Raw genomic sequence first — 19907 nt, forward strand, 5'->3', positions numbered from 1 at the left:
GACGTCCATCTGCCATATCTCATAATCATAGTATGCGGCAATTGCTAACATGATTCGGACGGACTTTAGCTTCGCTACGGGAGAGAATGTCTCATCGTAGTCAATCCCTTGAACCTGTCGATAACCCTTAGCGACAAGTCGAGCTTTATAGATGGTAATATTACCATCCGCGTCCGTCTTCTTCTTAAAGATCCATTTGTTTTCTATCGCTCGCCGATCATCGGGCAAGTCTGTCAAAGTCCATACTTTGTTTTCATACATGGATTCTATCTCGGATTTTATGGCTTCAAGCCATTTGTTGGAATCCGGGCCCGCCATTGCTTCTTCATAGTTCGAAGGTTCATTGTTGTCTAACAACATGATTTCCAGGACAGGGTTGCCGTACCACTCTGGTGCGGAACGTGTCCTTGTGGACCTACGAAGTTCAGCAGTAACTTGATCCGAAGTACCTTGATCATTATCATTGTTTTCCTCTTCAGTTGGTGTGGGCATCACGGGAACGGTTTCCTGTGCTGCGCCACTTTCCCGCTCAAGAGGTAGTACTTCATCGAGTTCTACTTTCCTCCCACTTACTTCTTTCGAGAGAAACTCTTTTTCCAGAAAGCATCCGTTCTTGGCAACAAAGATCTTGCCTTCGGATCTTAAGTAGAAGGTATACCCTACAGTTTCCTTAGGGTATCCTATGAATACGCATTTTTCCGACTTGGGTTCGAGCTTTTCAGGTTGAAGTTTCTTGACATAAGCATCGCATCCCCAAACTTTCAGAAACGACAGCTTAGGTTTCTTTCCAAACCATAATTCATACGGTGTCGTCTCAATGGATTTAGACGGTGCCCTATTTAAAGTGAATGTAGCTGTCTCTAGAGTGTATCCCCAAAATGATAGCGGTAAATCGGTAAGGGACATCATAGACCGCACCATATCCAATAGGGTGCGATTACGACGTTCGGACACACCGTTTCGCTGAGGTGTTCCAGGCGGCGTGAGCTGTGAAACGATTCCACATTTCCTTAAGTGTGTACCAAATTCGTGACTTAAGTATTCTCCTCCACGATCTGATCGTAAGAATTTTATCTTTCGGTCACGTTGATTCTCCACCTCATTCTGAAATTCCTTGAACTTTTCAAAGGTCTCAGACTTGTGTTTCATTAAGTAGACATACCCATATCTACTTAAGTCATCAGTGAGAGTGAGAACATAACGATATTCTCCACGAGCCTCAACGCTCATTGGACCGCACACATCGGTATGTATGATTTCCAACAAGTTGGTTGCTCGCTCCATTGTTCTGGAGAACGGAGTCTTGGTCATTTTGCCCAAAAGGCATGGTTCGCACGTGTCAAACGATTCATAATCAAGAGACTCTAAAAGTCCATCAGCATGGAGCTTCTTCATGCGCTTGACACCAATGTGACCAAGGCGGCAGTGCCACAAGTATGTGGGACTATCGTTATCAACTTTAAATCTTTTGGCATCTACACTATGAACATGTGTAATATTACGTTCGAGATTCATTGAGAATAAACCATTGACCATCGGAGCATGACCATAAAACATATCTCTCATATAAATCGAACAACCATTATTCTCAGACTTAAATGAGTAGCCATCTCGTATTAAACGAGATCCTGATACAATGTTCATGCTCAAACTTGGCACTAAATAACAATTATTAAGGTTCAAAACTAATCCCGTAGGTAAATGTAGAGGCAGTGTGCCGACGGCGATCACATCGACTCTGGAACCATTCCCGAGGCGCATTGTCACCTCGTCCTTCGCCAGTCTCCGTTTATTCCGCAGCTCCTGCTGTGAGTTACAAATATGAGCAACGGCACCGGTATCAAATACCCAGGAGTTACTACGAGTACTGGTAAGGTACACATCAATCACATGTATATCAAATATACCTTTGGTGTTGCCGGCCTTCTTATCCGCTAAGTATTTGGGGCAGTTCCGCTTCCAGTGACCCTTCCCCTTGCAATAAAAACACTCAGTCTCAGGCTTAGGTCCATTCTTTGACTTCTTCCCGATAACTGGCTTACCAGGCGCGGCAACATCTTTGCCGTCCTTCTTGAAGTTCTTCTTACCCTTGCCCTTCTTGAACTTAGTGGTCTTATTGACCATCAACACTTGATGTTCTTTCTTGATTTCAGCCTCTGCTGACTTCAGCATCGAGAACACTTCAGGAATGGTCTTTTCCATCCCCTGCATGTTGTAGTTCATCACAAAGCTCTTGTAGCTTGGTGGGAGCGACTGGAGGATTCTGTCAATGACCGCCTCATCTGGGAGGTTAATGTTCAGCTAGGTCATACGGTTGTGCAACCCAGACATCTTCAGGATGTGCTCACTGACAGAACTATTTTCCTCCATCTTACAACTGTAGAACTTGTCGGAGACATCATATCTCTCGACCCGGGCATGAGCTTGGAAAACTAGTTTCAGCTCTTCGAACATCTCATATGCTCCGTGATGCTCAAAACGCTTTTGGAGCCCCGGTTCTAAGCTGTAAAGCATGCCGCACTGAACGAGGGAGTAATCATCAGCACGAGACTGCCAAGCATTCATAATGTCTTGGTTCTCTGGGACGGGAGCATCACCTAGCGGTCCTTCTAGGACATATTGTTTCCTGGCAGCTATGAGGATGATCCTCAGGTTTCGGACCCAGTCCGTATAGTTGCTGCCATCATCTTTCAGCTTGGTTTTCTCTAGGAACGCGTTGAAGTTCATGTTGACATTAGCGTTGGCCATTGATCTACAAGACATATTTGCAAAAGGTTTTAGACTAAGTTCATGATAATAAAGTTCCAATCAAATTACGAACTCCCACTTAGATTAGACATCCCTCTAGTCATCTAAGTGTTTACACGATCCGAGTTGACTAGCCCGTGTCCGATCATCACGTGAGACGGACTAGTCATCGTCGGTGAACATTCTCATGTTGATCGTATCTTCCATACGACTCGTGTTTGACCTTTCGGTCTCGTGTTCCGAGGCCATGTCTGCACATGCTAGGCTCGTCAAGTTAACCCTAAGTGTTTTCGCTGTGTAAAACTGTCTTACACCCGTTGTATGTGAACGTAAGAATCCATCACACCCGATCATCACGTGGTGCTTAGAAGCGACGAACTGTAGCAACGGTGCACAGTTAGGGGAGAACACTTCTTGAAATTTTTGTAAGGGATCATCTTATTTACTACCGTCGTCCTAAGTAAACAAGATGCATAATACATAATAAACATCACATGCAATTATATAGTTGTGACATGATATGGCCAATATCATATAGCTCCATTGATCTTCATCTTCGGGGCTCCATGATCATCTTGTCACCGGCTTGACACCATGATCTCCATCATCATGATCTCCATCATCGTGTCTTCATGAAGTTGTCACGCCAATGACTACTTCTACTTCTATGACTAACGTTTAGCAATAAAGTAAAGTAGTTTACATGACGTTATTTAATGACACGCAGGTCATACAAAAAATAAAGACAACTCCTATGGCTCCTGCCGGTTGTCATACTCATCGACATGCAAGTCGTGAATCCTATTACAAAGAACATGATCTCATACATCACAATTCATCATTCATCACAACTTCTGGCCATATCACATCACATGATCAATCGCTGCAAAAACAAGTTAGACGTCCTCTAATTGTTATTGCATCTTTTACGTGGCTGCAATTGGGTTCTAGCAAGAACGTTTTCTTACCTATGAATCACCACAACGTGATTTTGTCAACTTCTATTTACCCTTCATAAGGGCCCTGTTCATCAATTCCGCTCCAACTAAGGTGGGAGAGACAGACACCCGCCAGCCACCTTATGCAACTAGTGCATGTCAGTCGGTGGAACCGGTCTCACGTAAGCGTACGTGTAAGGTTGGTCCGGGACGCTTCATCCCACAATACCGTTGAGCAAGAAAAGACTAGTAGAGGCAAGTAAGATGACAAAATCCACGCCCACAACAAAATTGTGTTCTACTCGTGCAAAGAGAACTACGCATAGACCTAGCTCATGATGCCACTGTTGGGGAACGTTGCAGAAAATTAAAAATTTTCCTACGATTTCACCAAGATCCATCTATGAGTTCATCTAAGCAACGAGTCAAGGGAGAAAGTTTGCATCTACATACCACTTGTAGATCGCGTGCGGAAGCTTGCAAGGTGATGATGTAGTCGTACTCGACGTGATCCAAATCACCGATGACCAGCGCCGAACGGACGGCACCTCCGCGTTCAACACACGTACGGGACGGGAGACGTCTCCTCCTTCTTGATCCAGCAAGGGGGAAGGAGAGGTTGATGAAGATCCAGCAGCATGACGGTGTGGTGGTGGATGCAGGGCGTCACAGCAGCAGGGCTTCGCCGAGACTACGAGGGAGAGACGTAACGGGGGGAGATGGAGGCGCCAGGGGCTGGTGTGTGAAGTCCCTCCTCTCCCCCACTATATATAGGGGTGCCAGGAGGGGCTCCGGCCCTAGTAGATGAGATCTACTAGGGGGGGCGGCGGCCTAGGGGAGGTTTCCCTCCCCCCCAAGGCACCTAGGGGTGCCTTCCACCACTAGGACTCCTCCTAGGGGGAAACCCTAGGCGCATGGGCCTATAGGGGCTGGTGCCCTTGGCCCATGAAGGCCAAGGCGCACCCCCTACAGCCCATGTGGCCCCCCGGGACAGGTGGCCCCACCCGGTGGACCCCCGGGACCCTTCCGGTGGTCCCGGTACAATACCGATAACCCCGAAACTTGTCCCGATGCCCGAAATAGCACTTCCTATATATAATTCTTTACCTCTGGACCATTCCGGAACTCCTTGTGACGTCCGGGATCTCATCCGGGACTCCGAACAACATTGGGGTTTCTGCATATACATATCTTCATAACCCTAGCGTCACCGAACCTTAAGTGTGTAGACCCTACGGGTTCGGGAGACATGCAGACATGACCGAGACGCTCTCAGTCAATAACCATCAGCGGGATCTGGATACCCATGATGGCTCCCACATGCTCCTCGATGTTGTCATCGGATGAACCACGATGTCGAGGATTCGATCAAACCCTGTATGCAATTCCCTTTGTCAATCGGTACGTTACTTGCCCGAGACTCGATCGTCGGTATCCCAATACCTTGTTTAGTCTCGTTACTGGCAAGTCACTTTACTCGTACCGTAATGCATGATCCCGTGTCCAACACCTTGGTCACATTGAGCTCAATACGATGATGCATTACCGAGTGGGCCCAGAGATACCTCTCCGTCATACGGAGTGACAAATCCCAGTCTCGATCCGTGTCAACCCAACAGCTACTTTCGGAGATACCTGTAATGCACCTTTATAGTCACCCAGTTACGTTGTGACGTTTGATACACCCAAGGCACTCCTACGGTATCCGGGAGTTACACGATCTCATGGTCTAAGGAAGAGATATTCGACATTGGCAAAGCTCTAGCAAAACGAACTACACGATCTTTTATGCTATGCTTAGGATTGGGTCTTGTCCATCACATCATTCTCCTAATGATGTGATCCCGTTATCAACGACATCCAATGTCCATAGTCAGGAAACCATGACTATCTGTTGATCACAACGAGCTGGTCAACTAGAGGCTTACCAGGGACATATTGTGGTCTAAGTATTCACACGTGTATTACGATTTCCGGATAATACAGTTATAGCATGAATAAAAGACAATTATCATGAACAATGAAATATAATAATACTTTTATTATTGCCTCTAGGGCATATTTCCAACATCCCCCACCTCCCCGCGCCGTTGCACATGAAGAAGGCCAAGCTCCCCACCGTCTCCTCCTCCTCCGCCGGTCACACCACTCGTCCCCTCCTCTCTCTCCCCCGCACACCCCAGCGCTCCACACAGCAAACCCCAGCGCTCCCCGATCCAGATCCCTCTCCTTCCCTTGCCGCCACCCACCCCTCCCTTGCCGCCACCCACCTCCAACACCCATCCCTCCCCTCGCTGCCACCCACCTCCGCCACACCTCCCCTCCCCACCTCAGATCCTCTCCCCACTCCCAGATCCAACTTGCCACCGGAGAACGAGGAGGTCGCGGCCAGGATCTTCGACACGCGGTGGTCGTCGACGCGGGGCCGGCCATGGAGGCGGTGGTCGTCGACGCGGTGTCCAAGATGCTGAAGGCCGGCATCACGCTGTCCGAGATCTCCTCTGCTCCCTGGGCCGGTGAGTCGCCAGATCTCCTCTGCTCTTGTTTGATTTGCTTGAGATTTCGCTGGGTGTTATGCATATGCGTGACCCTCCCTGTTCGATGTGTGTCTGTGGTCAGGTGATGCCCTCGAAGGTGAAGACAAGCTGAGATGGCAGGCTGCTAGTTGCCTCGGCCCCAAAGATGAAGATGAAGGTGGAGGAGAGCGAGCGTGGGTGAGATGGCCTCTCGCAGCATGTCCGACCGCTCCTACTCCCCTGACGAGCGCATGCTGCAGCTCCTAGGCAAGGTATGCATCTCCCTCTGTCCTTTCCCCTCCCCTTCCCCTACTGCTGCTGCTCTCCCCGGTCTCACTCCTCATCTTGTCTCTTGTGCAGGGTACACGAACTCCACTTCTTCCACCAGCCACCCTCCCCTCTGCGCCTAGCTTGTGGAACACCTCCACACCATCTTCGGAGCCGCCTGCCGGTGAGATTGGTGTTCATTGTGGCGCAATAGTGACTACACATGCCATCGAGTTAGTGATGTAGTCATGTAGGCAGCGAAGCTTAAAGTGTTATGTTTACTTCACATAAACTGAAAAGGGTATCATTTCATACTTTTGGTCTGGTTTGTGAATCTGCTTCACTTAAATTTCAGCCTGAGCTAGTAGTTGACTAAAGGAATGCTCGGTACATTTTGAGATATTATATCACTATGCTAATGTGTTTCAACAAGGGAGTACCGTCTACTAGTCTGTTAATCTGTGAGCGATGGATAGTTTAATCACGGCTTGTTTCCAGACTTGTATTAACACAGCATTCCCCATTTAAAATATCTACTACTAGTCTGTTAAAAGAGATCTCAACAATGCTGTTTTAGTGAGCTTATTTGTTGTCAGAGACTGGGTAATGATAAAAGACTGCCACGATTAAGTTCAGAAACGATAGTATGTGCTACATTCGATCCTGGGTTGTATAACATATTTGTTACTGCAGGTCACCCATCCTCGAGGAGCAGGAGGGACGCATCTAGTTGGCCATCAAGGGCCTGCTCTACTCCTCTTGTTCATCTTATGGTATCTTGTTCTCTGTGATAACTGTTGACTTGCAAGATACAATGTTGATTTACTATATATGCTCTTGTCTCACCCATAACTTTGTTTATATGCCTGGTTTCAAGTGAACTTGTCATAGCTTATATTGTTGCTTTTGTGGATACTGCTACCCGTTGCTTCAATGCTGCCTTAACTTGTTAGCATGTTCATGTGAATTGGCTAGCTGCTGCCTGTTAATTACTACTACTCATTGCTGCTGTATTCTATTGGCACCAACTCTGCTGCCCGTGTATTATATATATTCTTCTTGCTCAAGCACAAGAGCACTAGTGCTATGTTGCTGCCGGTGACAGTCCATGGACAAACTCTGTTAATTTATTGACCCTGTCATTCTATGCTTAAATGATGAAAAAGTCGCATTTTGCTTGTTCTAACATGCTGTTAGGTTTGCTTTTATTTTGTTCCTAACCATTTTGTTTGATAACTTGCAGATGCTAGCCTTCCTTCGTGTTTTGTCGTGAGGTCCAGGATGAACAAGTCGGGCTCATTGGAGATAGCCTGATGTAAACCTGATATATTATTATTTTATATAGCATCGTGAGGTCCAGATGCTTGTATATATTATTGTAAACCTGATAGTTACCTGATGTAAACCTGATGGTTGATTGTAATAATGTGCCAAGTTTGGCTCTGTTTGATTGTATTCATGATGTGAACCATGTTTTTCCGGATTAGTTATGCTCTGTTTGAAGCATTTTATTTTCTGTCTATTTTGATTTAATATTGTTATTTATTTATTGGAAAATTGAGATCTGAAGAATATAACCTACTTATCAGAACTGGTCCCATCTCACTAGTGGGCCCATCTTTTGAAAAAAAAAATCGTAAACTTTGTAGCCAAAAAGGCCACGACCCAGAAAATAAAAAGGCTGAATTGGTGGGCCTGGTCCATGGGACTAACAATAAAAAAGGCTGCAATACTGGGCTTGGCCCATGAACCTGACCAAAAATTGGTAAAAATAAAAACAAAAGGTTGTATTGTTGGGCTAGGCCCATGTAGAAAACCAAATTGGACTGGGCTGAATCTTGTGCCACATCAGCTTGCCACGCTGGATGCCTACGTGGCCTGGGGAGGTTGCTAGTGACCAAAACGCCACAGTAGGAATATTTTGGTCGTAAACGTCCACGACCTTCTCACAGAGAAGGTCGCTATAGTCAGTTAACGACCCTCAGCTTTTGACCTCCTGTTTTTGGTCAAAAAAGGTCGCAAATGAAAAACAATGACCTTTCAGTGACCAATAGTCAAGGTCACAAGTTGACATATTTCTTGTAGTGAATGATCTCCAATCTTAACAGAGACAACATGCATGTGAACCACTCTTTTATTTTTATCTTCATTATCTTGTTCATTTCTAATAAGTTTAGCAATTCCAGTAGCATCGTCACAGAAATAGGTAACATGAACATCCACAATTTCAACCAAAAGATCTATAACAATTGCAGTTTGAGGTTCTACTTTAATTTGTTGAGGATGTTTAGGTGCTTTAAAATAACTTTTGTGAATCACAGTTGTAGCCTTAGAGTGTTCCTTAATTCCACCAGGAAAAGGAGGATTCCCAATATAAGTAGTAGGCACAATAGGATTAGCATAATAAGCTTAAATCTCAGTATTCACAACAATTGGTTCTTCACAAATATCTTTAATGGGTTTATGATATTTAAACCATTTTTCTTTAGAAAGATCAACATGAGCAGGAAAAGATTTACAGAAATTAACTACTATCTCAGAATCAGGCCCATATTTGCACTAAGCTCATGAAAAAAAACCAGTTTCTACAAAAGACTTAACACAATCATATTCAAGATTTATACCTGATTCCTTACCTTTGTCGACCTCCCAATCTTCAGCGTGACATTTAATTCTTTCAGTAAGTGTTTATTTAAGAAAGATCTCGCAAAAGATGAATCAAGCATTTCCTTATCGCGAAGAGAAAGCATAGCATAAAAATTGTGAACAATGATTTTTCTTGAGAGCTCATGATCGAGGCATCATAGCATTAGATTTTTAAGCCTCCCCAAGTTTGAGCGATACTTTCTCCGTCATGAGGTCATAAGTTATAGATATAATTCCGATCACGGTGAACCAGATGCATAGGATAAAATTTACTATGAAACTGCAGTTTCAGTCGATTCCACTTCCATGAGAGAGAATCATCCAATAGCCTATACCATAACAAAGTTTTTCCCTTTAAAAGTAAAGGGAATGATTTGTTTTAACTTCATCCCTCGGCAGTCCTACAAGCTTAAATAATCCAGGAAGTTCATCTATGAAAAGCAAGTGCATTATCGTTCCATCTCCTGCATAAGGATTAGCATGCAATTTTTTTTGAATACTAATAGGAATACTCCCTCCATTCCATAATGTTACGAGCATAATTGGTTTGTTACCAATATTTGGCTTGCCAAATGTTGGCATTGTCAAATATTGGCAATACCAAAATTTGCCAACTATTGGTAACTTTATGTGAGATAGGCAAAACAATTCGTAGACAACCAAGTAGTTGCCAATATTTGGCACAATGCCAAACATTGGCATGCCAATTTTTGGCAGCAAACCAATTATGCTCGTAGTGCGCCCATGCTTTTTTGAGATTCAACATTGACCATAAATTAGACCAATAAACATAAATTATTTTACTGAAAAATTATACCTTTGAAAACTTCTTTTGAATATGAATTCGTAGATATCTGTCATGTTCCCGTCATAGTCGCCCAATGTAATAAAGTGGCAAAATGTCAAAATCCAAAATAATTGGTGGTTAAAAAATCAAATCACATTGATATTCGATGGCGATTTAATAAAGACTGAAGTCCCAATATAGCTGGCCAAATGGGCCAGGATAGCTGGGCCAGCCCGGTAGCACGGCCGGCACGGCACGACATGTGCTAAACAGGCCAGGCCCGGCACGCGCACGCCATGGGCCGTGCCTGGGCCTAAAGGGCAAGCACGCGGGCTGGCACGACACAGCCTGATTAACTTTTTTTCAATTTTTAATGTATCCTAATATGGGCCAACATGTAAAAATAGGCTAAAAACGCTCAGGGCGCAAAATAGGAGGTAGATTAGGCCCAGTTCTTTTGCCAGAATATGAGGATTCTCCCAGAATCCGACCCCTACCCAGCTTCTTCTAGAATCTTTGAGGCCCATTCGTTTTACAATTCTATGTAATTAGACCTTAACTAGATAGGATTGTAAAACAAATGGGGCTCAAAGATTCTAGGAGAAGCTATGTAGGGGTCGGATTCTGGGAGAATCCTTAGAATCTGGCAAAAGAACTAGGCCTTAGTGGGCCTGGCATGCCGGTGGGCCGGCCCGATTAGCATACGGGCCGTGTTTGGGCTGCAGGCTGCAGCACGCGGGCCGGCACGGCACGGCCCGTATAATAATCGTGCCTAGGCGGGCCAGGCCGTGCCAGGCACGATTAGAATGGGCCGGGCCGGCCCGTTTGGCCAGCTATAAAGGCCAGTTCTGTTGTTAGAATCCGGGGATTCCCCCAGAATCCGATACCTACCCAGTTTCTCCCAGAATCTTTGAACCTCATTTGTTTTACAATTCTATCTAATTAGACCCCTAATTAGATAGAATTGTAAAACAAATGAGGCTCAAAGATTCTGAAAGAAGTTGGGTAGGGGTCAGATTCTGGGAGAATCCCCAAATTCTGGCAAAAGAACTGGGCCTAAGTCCCATTCTTCCTCCCCGGGGGAGAAAAAAAAAAGGTTGGCGGGTCTCCCAAAAGTTGAACCTCGCCTTCTCGAAGAATCCGGCTAGGGCTGACGGCCACGGCCCGGCGCCTCCAACCTCCTTTAGCGGCGGCGGGGCGCATGGCCGGCGGCGAAGAGGCGGACACCGCGGGAGCGCCCGCGGAGGCAGAGATGGACCCCGGCGTCTCGCGCGGGGGCGGGTTGCCCAGCTTCGAGTTCGCGTTCAATTCAGAGAGCTTCTCCGACCGGGTGCTGCGGCTGGAGGTCGTCGCCAGCAACGGCGTCGCCAGCGACGGCGTCGCCAGAGGATCCCTCCCCGACTTGGCGTTCCACCGCGAGGAGCTCCACAAGGAGGATGCAGGTCCGTACAGTGCCTAACCCCCCCTCACGCCGTTGGAATTGGATGGATGTAGCTGCTGGTGATCCATGTGTAGGATTCTCTGCTGTTTAGCGCGATTCAGATGTGGATCCGTGTGAAATCTGTGGCTTATTTGCGATTCTTGCTGTTCCTTCACTTCGCGTAGCTTGCCCTTCATTAGGGGCTAACGATTAGGGTGATATGAGCCTCACCTGTTGCTGTGTGAATTTAAGAATTGTCTGACTATGGATGTTTTCTAGTCTGGATTAATATCAATTCTGTTCAGATGAAGCAACCAACAAATTGTACATCGTCCATGCATCCAACTAGGATGCAGACAAATTCTTAGTCACATATTTAGGTGGAGCAGTTACGATGTTCAAATAAATAATGTAATATTCTTCCTAGTCAAGTTTGTGACAAAGAGTTTGTTTTCTGGAAATATATTGCTTAATTAGATTTTAGAGGAAATCTTATGTGCTTGGAAATTTTTCTGATAAAGTTGTACTGAAGAAACAAATAGGAAGAACATGATACTGTCAAATCTGTTATTCACTTGATGGATTTATATTTCGAAGGATGAGGAAGTTGGTTTATAATCCCCATTTTGTAAAACTTATGATTCAATGATCAACTATGATACGCCATATGTATTTTGAGAGAAGGTGTGGACTGTGGAGGGGTGGGTTCCTACTCTAGAGCTCTTCACAACCATGTTCCCTGTTCAACATTTAAAGTCAACAATAGTCTGCCGTATTTACTGAAACATTTAGTGGTACTAGATAGTAGTCTGCTTGATCATCATCATTTTAATGTAGTATCAAACTGTGATGTATAGGCATAGTTGTTACTGCTGATACAATCTGCCGATCAACTAGATATTAGCCTTGCAGGTTGTTTCTCCATATGGGCAACAGACTAGTTACATTACAATGATGGGAAGATACCCACCGACTCTTAGTTAACCCCATGTTCCTGTTTTGTTACTTGAGCTTGATTCTGCCACTATATGCTTGCACGGTATAAAATGATGTTTGTTCTTTCGTACTTGGACACGGTTATATGAGATTTCGGTATCACTTTACTCACTAAGCAGCGAGCATGCTTAGATTGCTTGGTGCAGCTGAATGAATTTGAAGGTTCATGATATTTTCTTAATCATTTTACCATGTTTCTGAATGTTGAATAAACAAATATGTGCACCTAGAAGTACAGAGTGTTCCAAGTATCTTAAAAGCAGAATCTGTCTGGTGGCTGTGTTTTATGCCTTTTACTTCATTTTCCCCGTTTGCCTTTATTTCTCTCTGATCTTTATAATATATGTGATGCATAGATGGGCAAAGTATTGACTCTTCCTGGACCATGGTGGCCATGCCAGTTTTACGAGTTAAGACCATTTACATCAGTTCGGTGGTTCTCGCTGCAAATAGTCCATTCTTTCTCAAGGTGATTCACATAACCTTCTGAGATTCATTTTCTTCTATGGTCAGCTCATGTTTGCTAATATGCTTCATTCACCGTAGCTTTTCTCAAATGGTATGAAAGAGTCTGATCAGAGATATCTAACACTCCGAATTGCTGATTCAGGTCAAGTGATAACATTCTTCCTTTATAGCTTATCCTGGTTTTCTCTTTTCTGTTGTGATTTTGTTATTATTATGTAATCTGCACACACTACAGTTTTTTAATATAAAACATGATTATTTATGGTATTCTAGGGATTATGTCCCCGAGTTTCTGTCACCCCTTAGTTTTTTTTCTAATCAAATGATTTATTCTCTTTTCACCGTCGCCTTTAAGTACTAAATAGTTATTTTGTTTACTCTTAGTCTGCTGTATGGATAGCTTTCCTAGTACCGAAGGTGTACTGTAGTATTTTACGCACAAAGAATCTGCCATTTAGTTATTTATCGAACTGTTATCATAAATCCGTATGCCTCCTTGTTTTATTCTATTATTAGGAACAGAGGAAACTGTCATGATGGAGCTTTTGAGATTTATGTACACTGGAAAGTTGACAGCAACTGAACCCAATCTTCTGCTCGACATCTTGATGGCCGCTGATAAATTTGAGGTTCTTGCTTGCATGAAGCGTTGCAGCCAGTTGCTCACAAACTTGCCTATGACCAGAGAGACTGCACTGCTCTACCTAGATTACCCATGCTCCATTTCAGTGGCTGCTGAAATTCGTCATCTGACAGATGCAGCGAAGGAATTCCTCGCCAACAAATACAAGGTTTTGGATAAGTGAGTGACCACCATCTGATGGAGCCACTTTTTTCCTTTTTCCGTGAAAACTATAGACATCTTCATGCCACAAAATCTTGCATGAAATGTTTACTCATGGCATGATTTGTCTCATTCCAGATTTCCTCATGAATTGATGGACATGCCTCTTGTTGGGATTGAAGCCATCTTTTCTAGTTCTGACCTACAGATATCATCTGAAGATGCCGTATATACCTTCTTGGTCGAGTGGGTGTGCGAGCAATACCTAGAAACAGAGGACAGGCACAAGATATGGAGTTCTCGTTTACTTCCGCTGTTGCGCTTCAATCATATGAGCTGGAAAAAACTCCACGAGGTCCTGACATGCAGTGATGATTGTGATGATGTAGACAATGAGCAAACAAAGAAGCACATTACCGATGCACTCTTGCACAAAGCTTACCCCGCACACGAGCAAGGTGCACTTGCAGCAGACACAGCAACCTGTTGCCAAGTTCCACAACGAGCCTACATGAGAAAACCCCTGAAAGTGGTTGAGTTCGATCGACCCCGCCCACAGGTTATTGTGTACTTGGATCTAACGCGTGAAGAGTGCTCCCGACTCTTCCCTGAAGGAGAACTATTCTCGCAATTGTTCCATCTTGCGGGGCAGAACTTGTATATCATGCCAACCTGTGAAATGGACGAGCAGAGTAAGCAATACAGCTTTGGCCTCTGGTTAGGGATCCATGACAAGCCGGAGGGCTCGGCATGCTTGACATTCAAGTTTGAGTTTGCTGCACGGACAAAATCGTCAGGAGAATTTGTGCGCAAGTTGAAGGATAAGGCTATCTTCACAGGTGATTGCATGGAGGGATGCGGTGATCTTTTTGGCGTTCCATGGTCGACATTCATGGCGGACGACAGCCTCTTCATCGACGGCTTGCTGCATTTGAGGGCTGCATTGACGGTGGTGGAGCAGCCTGAAGTACAGGCTTGATGATGTCTCACTCAGCAGTGCTAGGTTGCTTCAACGGGATTGATGCTTCTGCGGTCTTGTTTCATCATTTGGGTGCCTGAGTGGTACTCTTACAATGAGTAAGTAGGAAACCTGTGTGCTAGGCACTTTTGGTCTGCCTCGACAGTTTTCCTTGTCGAAGCGTGAGCGTCCACTAGAGACCTGATGATTCACTCGGCGAAGTTAAGTCGAGCGCTTAAATGGCATTCGGTTGTAACATGAGAGTTTAGTTAGTTGGCTGTGCAGTTTCATTCTGATATTTCCTTGTCTCTGCTGGAAAAGGAGGCTTTGGTGCCTGAGTGGTGTAAGGAAGCTCTTACAATGATAAAGTTGAAAAACTGTGTGCACTTCTGGTCTGACTTCAAACATTTTTATTCGCCGTCTTACAATGACCCCCCGCCATTCACTCGGAATTACAGGCTTTCAACCAAGAAGCCTGATGGTGTGTCAAGATTGAATCAGTGGCTTCCATGGGATTCCAGTTGTATCCGAATAATTTTTATTGTTGCAAGAAGAAGGGAAGAGGGGATAATAGGAAGTGTTGTCTGCTGCTGCTGGTGCTGACGGTGGAATTGTGGAGGGTAGCTGAATCCTGAAGCTAGCCGCAGGTGTGGGTGTGGTGATGAATGACACAAACTCTGAAGGAAACCAGCCTGACTCGATCGATCGCTTGCTACCGTAGATCAGCGACACGTGTACTGTACTGTATGGTGTGGATCCTTTCTGAGTGCAGCCACGACACGAAATACCACTGTGGTAGTACGATCCTACCTTGTCTTGATCGATCGGTTGATACTCATGCAAGTGAGTAAATTGCATAAAACCACCGCATTGAGGGCTAGCTTTGCGAAAAACATTAGGATACAGAATCGTTGCAGATTGCACCACGTCTAGCGTAATTGTTTTGCAAAAACCATTGATCGGCGGATCGGGCTGAGTTAAGTGAGTTTATGACAGGTGGGGCCCGTTTTTCGCGTACGTGGCACTCCAGGCCGTCCCGACAGCCGGCGGACGGCGTTAGACGGCGTCGTTCGGTCCTAGCAGTCAAAAGCCCCAACCGTTACTCTTTCTCCACTCTGCTTGCTCACTCTCTTCTCGCTCTCGCTCTCGCTCTGTTCTTGGTCGCCACACCCGTCGTCGCCGCGCCGCGCCGCTGCCGCAGCCCCATGGTGTCGTGGAGTGATGGGTCGGATAGCAGCGAGCACACCAGGCAGTACATGAGCTCAGATTCCGACGACGTCACCATTAAGGTCAGTTCTCAGAGTTAGGGTTAGGGTTTGATATTTGGGGATTTCTGGAATAAGCTTCTTTTCAATCATTGGACCAAATCTCTGTCATTCCTTTGCACTCCAGGTTCCTGCTAGCACCGAAGACTCAGATTTTGAGGGCCCTGAGACATATATTCATGTTTTGTGCCATGGACACGGGAAGGCAGCAGAAAGGCGTGTTGCTTTCGAAGGGATTCACACTGGCAGGAGGTTTCTTTGTTGTGCAGAGAAGGTATTTTAAGAGAGTAGATGCATGGGTTGGCAGACCAGCATTTTTTAGTTTGGATCTGGCAATATTGTTTAGTTAGGTCATTTTTTAACTCTGCCATGTTAGCTTATTTTAGGACAGAATATTCATGGGTTAGCACACCAGCATTGTTTATTTAGGGAGCGTTTGGATCGCTTGCCAGCTTACCTCGCTAGGCAAGGCAATCCTTGCCGACGGAGGCGAGCCGATTTGGCTAGCTCGGTCAACCGAAGAAAAAGCTGGAAACCGCAGGATACGAGGCAGGCTCGCTCGGGAACCAAATCCCTCGCTTCCTTGCTGAGCCAGGCTAAGCCAACGCTTGCCGGATAACCAAACACTCCCTTAGTAGTTGTTTACTTTAGAGCATGATCTGAATTTTAGTATAAAGTAATCTAGCCTGTCATTGTAAGCAAGTCACTGCTATGTAATTCATTTTGTTAATACTCTTTTTCCAGGAAGGTAAAAACTGTGGACTAGTAGAATGGATTGATCCATCTTGGCCCAATACCCTTGAGAATGCACTGTCCAAGTTGTGGTCTATGTATGAACAGAGTAAGATTGACAGGAATGAGGAATGTCTGATGCATTCATTTACTATTCATGACCTCACACAAGAGAAGAAAAAACTCCAGGCCAGCTATGAGAAGTTGGTTGAAGATGTCAATGCACTTATGGATGCCCAGGAGCAGAGGGCAGTGATAGAAAGGAAAGATGCTGAAACAACCAAGTTGTAGGAGAAGTATGACACTTTGAAGAACATAGCAGATGCTCAAGGTACTGTCATTAGGAACATGAAGTTGAAGCTAGCTTTAGAGAAGAAGAATTTGCAGATCCACATTGATGAGCTCAAGAAGACAGTTGAAGAGAGCAATGTGAAGCTGGAGGGGATCAAGGCCATCATAAATGGATAAGCAGTGCAAGAGAAGAATGGGCAATATCATTTGGCATTTGCTGACCTTTTGCAGGGTGTGGTTTGGCATTTGTTGTAATGATAGTAGTTTAAATCCTATTAACTATGAGTACTCCTGAACTATGGATATGTAAGCTTAAGTAAGATGTTTGCATTTGAACTAGTGCTGAATGTGGTGGTATTTGAACTAGTGCTGAATGTCAAACTATGATTATGTATGGATTTGAACTAGTGCTGAATTTGGTGGTATTTAGAGCTGGTTAATGTTATCTTAAGTAATCTGTTTGCAAATGATGATTTTTGCTTTAGTATGTTCCTGTTCAACTGATGATTCTGAGTTAGTTAAGTAGGGTCAAGTGATGGGTTTTTGGCTTTTTATCATCGTCGAGGCATCAAGTAGGCCAAGTGATGGGTTTTGGGCTTTTTATCGATGCAGAGGCATCAAGTAGGCCAAGTTATGGGTTTTGGCTTTTTGTCAACGTCGAGGCATCAAGTTGGCCAAGTTATGGGTTTTGGCTTTTTGTCGACGTCGAGGCAGCAAGTAGGCCAAGTGATGGGTTTTTGGCTTTTTGTCGACGTCGAGGCTATCACAGCATCAAGACTATCACAACATCAAGAGTACTACTAGAATGCCATAGTTTGACACAAATTGATCATAATAGTTGAGCATCACAGGACTACTAGAATTCCAAAGTTTGATACAACATCAACACAACCAAATCACCATCAACACTGGAGTAGCATAACTGGAGTAGCAGAACAACACAACATAGTTTCACAACACAACCAAAATGCCATAGTTTGATAAAGCATCAACACAACCAAATCATCACCATTTTGCACCAGAGGCAGTCAAGTAATCCTTCATTCTGTTGCTGGGCTTCCTGACTCTCTGGGAACCATCATTTGGTCTTGAAGGCATGAAAGCTAACCTTGGTCCCTTTGCAGCAGCTGATGAAGATCTGGTTGCTGGTGCCTTACCCTTGGGAGCAGCTGATGCCTTACTCTTGGGAGCAGATGATGAAGATTTACTGGCTGCTGCCTTACCCTTGGGAGCAGCTGGAGCAGTTGGCTGCCTCCTAGCTGGAGCAGCAGCAGATGTTGCCCTCCTTGCTGGAGCTGGACTGGCAGCAGATGTTGCCCTCCTTGATGATCCACCAGCAGTGGCAGCAGCAGAGGCTGCAGTCCTTGCTGGTGCTGGTGTGCTTCTACTATCAGGTGGGTAAGAGCTGGTGCTTGGCTGCAATGAAACAAGTAGTTTAATATTAGTAAGCAATAAAGTAACAACAAATTTAGTCTTTCTCATAGTAGAGTGGTTACCTGATGTTTGTTCTTTCTCATAGCAAGTGCAGGCTTTAGAGCATCATGGCAATTGGTGTACCTATGGCCCACCTTATTACAGTTGGAGCAGGTAATTGAGGCCATTCTTGAAGTGTCTTTGGGAGCTGACTTCTCAAATTGGCCCTTTCTCCTCTTAGTTTGTGCTCTGCCCTTGTGTTCTTTGAAAACAGGAGCCTCAATGTCCAAACTATCTGTCCTTGGCCACATGTCAGGGCCAGATACAAGATATATTATAGGACTGTAAGCTGCCAGGTACATAGGTTTTTTGAAGAAATCATGAACAAAGTCCTCTGGCTGAAGCTTAGCCTTGTGTATAGTAGAAACAACATGATTGCAAGGAACTGCTGTCATATCCCACTTCTTACAACCACAAGTCCTATGTGCTAGGTTGACAGCATATGTTCTCTCCTCACTAGTAACTTGGAAAAGGTTGGGGCCAGCCATCAATGATTGGCAGTTTCTAGACCACTTCTTTGCTTCCTCCAATTTCTCTGCATATGTTGGACAAATCTCCCATCTGACAGTCTGAGTCTTGGTTCTATTTGTATTAAACTTGACCATTAATTTTGTTCTAATTCCATCAACCATGGTCCTTATTGGCTTAGCCCTGACATCTAGAACCCACTTGTTGAAAACCTCACTTAAGTTGTTAACTACTAAGTCTGTTTTGCAATTTGTGTCCATGGCATGTCTGGCCCAAGTGTGCTTTGGGATTTTACTAAGCCAAGCCCATGCTTGTTGGGGAACGTAGCAGAAATTCAAAATTTTCCTACGTGTCACCAAGATCTATCTATGGAGAAACCAGCAACGAGGGGAAGGAGAGTGCATCTACATACCCTTGTAGATCGCTAAGCAGAAGCGTTCAAGAGAACGGGGTTGAAGGAGCCGTACTCGTCGTGATCCAAATCACCGGAGATCCTAGTGCCGAACGGACGGCACCTCCGCGTTCAACACACGTACAGCCTGGTGACGTCTCCCATGCCTTGATCCAGCAAGGAGAGAGGGAGAGGTTGAGGAAGACTCCATCCAGCAGCAGCACAACGGCATGGTGGTGGTGGAGGAGCGTGGCAATCCTGCAGGGCTTCGCCAAGCACCGCAGAAGAGGAGAAGGGAGAGAGGTAGGGCTGCGCCTGGGAAAGGTAAAACTCATCTGTTGACAGCCCCAAAAACCCTCAAGTATATATAGGGGGCGAGGGGAGCTGCGCCCCCACCTAGGGTTTCACCCCTAGGGGCGGCGGCCAGCCCAATCCCATCTAGGGTGGCGGCCAAGGGGGGGAGAGGGGAAACTTGCCCCCCCCCCCAAGTTAGGTGGGTGCGCCCCCTCCCCCAACCCTAGGTGCCTTGGGCCCTTGTGGGGGGGTGCACCAGCCCACCTGGGGCTGGTCCCCTCCCACACTTGCCCCATGCAGCCCTCCGGGGCCGGTGGCCCCACTTGGTGGACCCCCGGGACCCTCCCGGTGGTCCCGGTACGTTACCGATAAAACCCGAAACTTTTCCGGTGACCAAAATAGGACTTCCCATATATAAATCTTTACCTCCGGACCATTTCGGAACTCCTCCTGACGTCCGGGATC

The 19907-nt window shown here is 45.5% G+C and overlaps 1 protein-coding gene across 2 annotated transcripts; it reads left to right on the plus strand.

The window, feature by feature from the left end:
- Positions 1–10992: 10992 nt before the first annotated feature.
- Positions 10993–15523, plus strand: LOC123117597 (BTB/POZ domain-containing protein At2g46260). Of its 2 annotated transcripts, none has more exons than XM_044538317.1 (5): positions 10993–11344; positions 12675–12787; positions 12865–12928; positions 13303–13588; positions 13709–15523. In XM_044538317.1, exons 1-5 carry the CDS (start codon positions 11104–11106, stop codon positions 14547–14549), a joined length of 1545 nt encoding a protein of 514 aa, XP_044394252.1. In that variant the 5' UTR covers positions 10993–11103; the 3' UTR covers positions 14550–15523. The 2 variants fall into 2 exon arrangements, with proteins under 2 accessions (XP_044394252.1, XP_044394253.1); XM_044538318.1 differs by having other exon boundaries at positions 13309–13588.
- Positions 15524–19907: the final 4384 nt, after the last annotated feature.

The sequence above is a fragment of the Triticum aestivum genome, chromosome 5B (assembly GCF_018294505.1).
Source record: "Triticum aestivum cultivar Chinese Spring chromosome 5B, IWGSC CS RefSeq v2.1, whole genome shotgun sequence".
In the NCBI taxonomy this organism is placed as follows: domain Eukaryota; kingdom Viridiplantae; phylum Streptophyta; class Magnoliopsida; order Poales; family Poaceae; genus Triticum; species Triticum aestivum.